The following is a 6,650-nucleotide window of genomic DNA, read 5'->3' as shown; positions in this document are numbered from 1 at the left end:
AAACTACAGCTTTGGAGCTCACCATGGCTTAGACTAAGTACTGAGTAGAAATGGACTATCAATTAATTTATAGCTTATTACTTCCACATGTTAACTCATTACTGGTACTCGTTCTGGGAATATGATTAGTTATTGAGGGGATTCTTTTAATAAGAAATGAAAGATCTGATCTGATCTGTAGCAAGCTGAGTAAGCTGGAACTGCTAGAGGAGCTCAATCTGAGTGGTAACAAGCTGAAGAGCATCCCCTCCACGGTGTCCTCCTGCAAGAGACTGCACACGCTCATCGCCCACTCCAACCACGTTAGCGTCTTCCCCGAGGTCCTCAACCTGCCCGAGATCAAGGTCAGAACGCTGGTGCTGCATTCATTTACGTTTCTATGGCATCATGGTGTCCTGCTCAACATGTGCAGGTGGTCTGAAGTGTCATGTTGGTGTTTTGGTGCTTGTGATGGTGTGAGTGAGAAAGTGTGTGTATGCGTGTGTTTATCCATCCTTTTCTATTTCTGATGCAGCTGGTCGATGTGAGTTGTAATGACCTGACTGAAATCCAGCTGCCGGAATCCTTACCGGCCACACTACAAGAACTGGACCTGACCGGCAACAGTAGCCTCATTCTAGAGCACAAAACACTCAACTTATTCAGGTATGTTACCGCACACCAACAAACATGCGCAAACACATACACACATGCACGCACACACACACACACACATACACATACTGTACACACACACACATAATTACAAGGACATCACAAAGTGTCAAGCTGCTTTGACTGATGCATTGTCCTTTTATCAGTCACATCACCACCCTGAAGCTGGATCAGAAGCCATCCATGACTGCAGGGGACACCACAGGCACTTCAACACTGTGGGACCACGGCTATGCAGAGATGAGCGGCCAGAGAAACAAGTGAGGAGATCTGTATGTGTGTGTTTGTGTGTGTGTGTGTGTGTGTGTGTGTGTGTGCATGCATGTGTATGTGTTTGTGTGTCCATGTTTCAGCACATGTCTGGGGGACAAAGAGAGGCACAGAGAGGGATTTAAAAACGTGAATGAATGCTGTTGCTGGCCTGAGGTCAGTGGACCCCTGTCAGTGGATCCTGTTTAAAAGTACTTCCTGTAGATGTACTGCAACTTTAATGAGAGTCCTGCACGGGTGGGGGTCATGACCCTCACATTGAACAGTATCTTGTAACACTCCCACCCTCTGGTGCCAGCTCATGACCATGGAGGATAAACATACACACACACACACACACACACACACACACACACCCCCACACACACACACACACACACACACACACACACATACACACACACTGGGTATATTGCATTCATATTTATTTTCAAATGGGCATGTCAATGAACAGTTGAAAAACAGTGGAAAAAAATGTCCCTCCTTTCCCAAATGGCAGGTTGTGTGTATCGGTGCTGGCTGTTGATCGATTTGGAGACAGCGTGGAGGCAGCTTATGGGATCTTTGATGGAGACCGTAATGAGGAAGTGCCTCGTCTCCTGCAGTGCACCATGGGAGATGTGCTGACAGAGGAACTACAGCATTCTAGCATGGACAGTGTCTACATGAGCAACACTTTTCTCACATCACACAGGTATCACCTGCTCTGCCTTTCTCTTTATTGCCTGATAAAAGCATACAACTTTTATATTAAATTCCAGCTAAATATTCTAGAACTGAAATACACAAACATATCATACCATGTTTTAAAATGCATTTACCGTAATGATAAGTCAGCCAAGAAGTTTGATATGAATTTTCCATTTTAAAGGAACATTGAACCATAACAGCACGTTAAACATGTATTGTGATTTGTGCAGCTTTATGATTTAAGCATTTGCTGTCTTCTCCCTTGACAAACATTTTATCTGTCCCATAAAATGTTTTATGCTTCTGTATAGTATTGTAGATACTATTCAGCGCAAGCGCAACTTATTGCACAAGTATTCTGGCCCACTTTAAATGGCCTTGAACTAGGTTTTGAAGTTCATATGACCATATCAGTACAATTAGATGGTATAAATGGTGACCATTATTAACAATAACTACACTCTTACAACTGATAAAACAGATATAAGTCAGTGATTTATTACATTTGTGGGACGTGAATGTAATAACATTTTTAACCTTCTCACACCAACTCAATTGCAAACACTTCCTACAAACATAATATTTATTATTTTGGTGGGAAATTATTACGTTAGTGGGTGCTACAACCTAGTTTTGAAAAATTCCAGCCAATCAACAGGTGGCTTCAGGAACAAGGAAGGAGGGAATTCACAAACTCAAACCTTAAAGCTTTTATATTGTTATGTCAACCACATATATGATGCAGGAAGGAATGTTCAGAGACAGTAAGGTGTAGCTTGGGTGAACACAGATGAATCTCTGAACACATTTGAATTAGCCCTGCAGATCATCAATACTTCAATTCACAGCGGTTTCCAAAATCACAGAAAACCCATGAAATATTAAATACAGTGTCTACATAACTGTTGAAACTAGATAACTGTCTTGTCATATCTGAGTCACAGTTATCCAATTAAATCAGGTTAGTTACAAACGGACTGGAACATAATTTTCTTACCCTGTCATTATCACGGTCCTCTGGCTGTCTTAGCTGTGTGTGCTCAAAACAACAACAAAAAAACAATTCAGGAAGACTGAGCTCTGTAACAACTTAACAGCTTAGTAGTCCAAGCCATGGAAATATTTCAGCCAATCAACAGTTTGCTCCAGGAGCCTGGAAGATGAAGATGTAATTTGATTGGCAATAGGCAACTTTTTTCTCAGACTCAACCTTTCAAGCTTTTGGATGTTCTGTCAACCACATATATGATGTAGGAATTTTGTAGCCGGGGTGAACCCAGACGTATCTGTGAACGTATCTGAATATGCTCTGCTGATCTGTCTGGCAATTCTTCAATTCACAGCGTATTACAAAATCACAGAAAACCCAGGAACCAATCCCAACTGCTTATCCATGGGGTGGGCTTTATACAATGACAGACTGCACTGCACTGATGGTGTCAGTATTAAACAACACAGATTTGTATCTTCTTTTGAGTAAACCACTCTAAACCTTTGTCACAAGAAAGATGTTTTTCCTGTACTTCCTAAAAGCTTCATTAAGACTTTAATGTACCTATTTAAGTTTAAGTTCACTGCTGATCATGCCCCTTGGAAGTCAGAAGTGAACGAAGCATCCCCAGGTCCATTCTCAATCTCAGTTGAGATTTGCGCACCAGTCTGGTGTCAGTGAGGCTAAATAAAGGTCTGATTGTCTTTGATTGTGGCTCTTCTGCAGAAAGTTGGGGGTGGCTGGACAGAAGCTGGGTGCCTCTGCACTGCTGTGCTACATCCACCGCGAGTCCTCAGAGCCCGGAGGCTACTTCTTCCTGACAGTGGCCAACGTGGGCACCTGCCAGGCTGTCCTGTGCCGGGACGGGCAACCACTGCACCTGTCAAAAGTCTTCAGCCTGGAGCAGAGCACAGAGGAGATGGAGCGTGTCAAAGCCGCCAAGGCCATCATCACAGAGGTAGGCTCTCTAGGTTGGCTCTTAAAGGTACAGTACATGAATCCAATCCAATATGCTTGTTATCAAATTTAGTCGCTTTCTCCTCACAGACCTCTTAGGGACTTTAGCTGTCCATTCTAAGTGAGTGCTCAAAAAAGACTCCAGTGTTTATACATGGTTCTGGTTCTGTAAATAAGTGGCTCAGGGTGAGTCAACTGTTTCAGGCAGCACATTCCTGCACAGAAAAAAAACAGGTGTAATCTGAAAATAACAGCAACCTTTAACTAGAATTATGGACTTTACTTTTAAACTCTTGAAGTGAGACTCTGCTCCATGTGACTGCTCTGACCTCTGCACTGACCTGTGACCCCATGCTGTTGCAGGACATTAAAGTGAGCGGCGTGACGTGCTGCTCCCGTCTGCTTGGCTGTTCCTACCTGTCTCCGTGGGTGCTACCCAAGCCCTGGGTACGTACAGAGCCCTTGTGCTCGCAGGACGAGTTTCTCATCCTGGGCAACCGGGCGCTCTTCCAGAAGGTGTCCTACCAGGAGGCGGTGCGCACCGTGCAGGCTGTCCGAGACCCCCGTGCCGCCGCCAAGAAGCTCTGCACGCTGGCGCAGAGCTACGGTTGCCGGGATAACGTCGGGGCAGTGGTGGTGGCCCTGCACATCGGGGAGGACAGCTGCACCTGCGAGCCACCGCTGACCACCACCGCTACGCCCGCCCCTGAGGGTAAAGGACCTGTGCCCACCCCGTTGCCAACTCCCATCCCTATCTCTGTGCCCCCCATGGGTGACCCCGCCACCCCGTCCTCCAGCAGTGGCATGGCCTCAGAGTTCAGCAGCGAGACCTCAGCCTCGGAGGTCGGCAGTGAGGCGGGGTCCACGGCCTCTGACGAGCACCCGTCCAATCCTGCGGCTCGCCCTGAGCGCCGCTGCAGCCTGCACCCGACCATGATCACGAGCGCGACCACGGGCACCGGAGGCCCAGGGGGACCCCCAGGAGTCGGCCCGGGGCCCGGGGGAGCCCATCCTGCCTTGTTCCAGCGCCAGCCGTCCTGCGCCACGTTCTCCAGTAACCAGTCCGACAACGGGCTGGACAGCGATGACGAGACCCCGCTCGAGGGCGTCATCTCCAATGGCAGCAAGTTGGAGGTGGAGGTCGACATCCACTGCTGTGCCTTCCAAATCCGCTCCGGGGCCCCCGAGAGCCCCAACGAGAAAGACCACCGGAATTTCAGCTACCCCAACGGGAAAGTGCGGCGTCAGAACAGTGTGGTGGTTTCGACGACCAATGGATGCCTGCTGGCCGTCTGCGGCAGGGAGATCACCGACCTGAAGAAGTCCCCCTCCACCTCGAGCCTCTTCGGCAAGAAGCTGTCCAATGGCTCCGTTGTGGTCCCCGAGGACAGCCACAATCTCATTGAGGTCGCCTTAGAGGCTCCCAAGAAGAAGTCTGGTTACTTTGCCGCTCCTGCGCAACAGGACCCAGAAGACCAGCTTGTGGTGCCTCCTAGTCTGGAGCAGGATGTGCGGGAGCAGCTGAGGATCCAGAGCCAGGTCGTCCCAGGGCCTCCGCCTCCCTCCACTCCCCCCTCTGCCAGAGACCCAGACTGGGATCACCCTCAGACGACAGTCTCCGGTCTCCCCGTCACCAGTCTCCAGCAGGAGGTCTACGACACAGCCCTGTGACAGCTGTGGTGCAGGGGCATCTCTCTGAGGTAGTGCCATGCCAAGAGGAAAAGACAAGGCCCTCTATGGTACCTGTGGGATATTCCAGTTCCTGTATCCATTCAGCCCTGTCATTGTGTGTGGAGTCCCAAGTGCACTAACCCGATAGCGTGCCATCTGCCCAGAGTGCTAGATGGTAGTCTATCCGTGGAGCCTGGCAGGTGGATAGGTCTCATGGACTGGTCAGGCAAGGAGTATCAGGACCAATGAAACGAGGTCTTGAAGCAAGGTTCATCCCCTCCGCCTGAGCTGGAATACCTCATATGTAGAACAGTGTTGATCTCATATGCTAGCTTAGCCCTTTATTATCAAGGTCACGCTCAAGGCAGGCTTTTTGATCTCTAGCCTTATCATCCTAGAAAGCCTCCCCATGAGAAAGTTTCAAGGGCCATCCTATGACCAAAAGGTGAAAAAAGTGCCTACTGTAAATTACCTGGTTCTGGGGGACTACTTTGGCTCTCGTTCAGTAATGACATCCATTGGAGGAATTCACTGGACCACCATCACAGCTTCTTTTCTTCTCTCTTTTCACTCTCTCTCTCTCTCTCTCTCTGTCCAAACCTGACTCATCCTACTGCACAGTGGACGGCCTTGAACAAGGCGCGACCTGCCAAAATGTCTGCTGCAGTTGACACCCGAAGAAGAAAGGCAGTTCTGAAAAGAGGGCTACCTGCTTGTGGATTTCTTTCCAAAAGAGATGGAAAACCACTTTTCAGTGGATGTTTGTCAGACATTATTTATCATCTCCAGACTGTAGACAGAGCCTTCAGACAAAATATGCCCAGGCCTTTTCCCTGGTGTCCATTGCGGAGCTGTTTTCTGTCACACAGGGGGAGAGTCTCTCACAAAGAGTGCATCACCTTCAAGCTGGGCTGGGTGAAGGGAAAAATACTACAACTCCCAAGTATCTCGCCAGAGTAGGAAGAGGGGAAGTGAGAAGACAGAGTGCAGGGTGTGCTTCACTCACACTCCCACAATGTGAAATAACACAGTGGTGTAATTAAACATGCAGATCAGTCAAGGCATTGTGAAGATGAATAATTGAAATGACCTTCGCTGCTCAGAGATAACTTTTCAACTTGAGTACTTGAAGTTACAAGTGTGTCATTTGCTGAAGAGCGAAAGAGTAATGCCAACAAAAATGGGCTGTAACACTCCATTTAGACTAAACTTTAGTCAAACTCTCTGATGAACCAGTGTATTACTGTTCTGAGGACTAAACCCGGATATTTCCTCCTCTCTGTAAATTAAATTGTCCAATACGAGAATACAAAAATTAGCCTTGTGTATAAACTGAGGCAAAGTGGTTTTTGATACGCCAGTGTAAGAAAAGAAGTGACACATAGTGTAATGTATACTGTAATGTCCTATGTCTGTG

General features: G+C 47.8%; 1 protein-coding gene across 1 annotated transcript in view; it reads left to right on the top strand.

The window, feature by feature from the left end:
- phlpp2 (PH domain and leucine rich repeat protein phosphatase 2) overlaps positions 1-5,253 on the top strand; it is a 42,656-nt gene extending 37,403 nt beyond the window's left edge. The window contains exons 14-19 of the mRNA XM_076287870.1: positions 182-344; positions 515-645; positions 801-914; positions 1,424-1,618; positions 3,332-3,563; positions 3,926-5,253. Of these exons, the coding sequence (XP_076143985.1) occupies positions 182-344; positions 515-645; positions 801-914; positions 1,424-1,618; positions 3,332-3,563; positions 3,926-5,233 (2,143 nt within the window). The 3' untranslated portion in view covers positions 5,234-5,253. The remainder of the gene's footprint in view (positions 1-181; positions 345-514; positions 646-800; positions 915-1,423; positions 1,619-3,331; positions 3,564-3,925) is intronic.
- Positions 5,254-6,650: the final 1,397 nt, after the last annotated feature.

Source organism: Alosa pseudoharengus, unplaced genomic scaffold (genome assembly GCF_046254945.1).
Source record: "Alosa pseudoharengus isolate Yale_2024_CS ecotype anadromous, Long Island Sound unplaced genomic scaffold, YU_APseudo_1.1 YU_APseudo_1.1_scf_16, whole genome shotgun sequence".
In the NCBI taxonomy this organism is placed as follows: Eukaryota; Metazoa; Chordata; class Actinopteri; order Clupeiformes; family Clupeidae; genus Alosa; species Alosa pseudoharengus.
The sequence above is the reverse complement of the archived record's forward strand: the minus strand, read 5'-3'. Positions and strand labels throughout refer to the sequence as shown.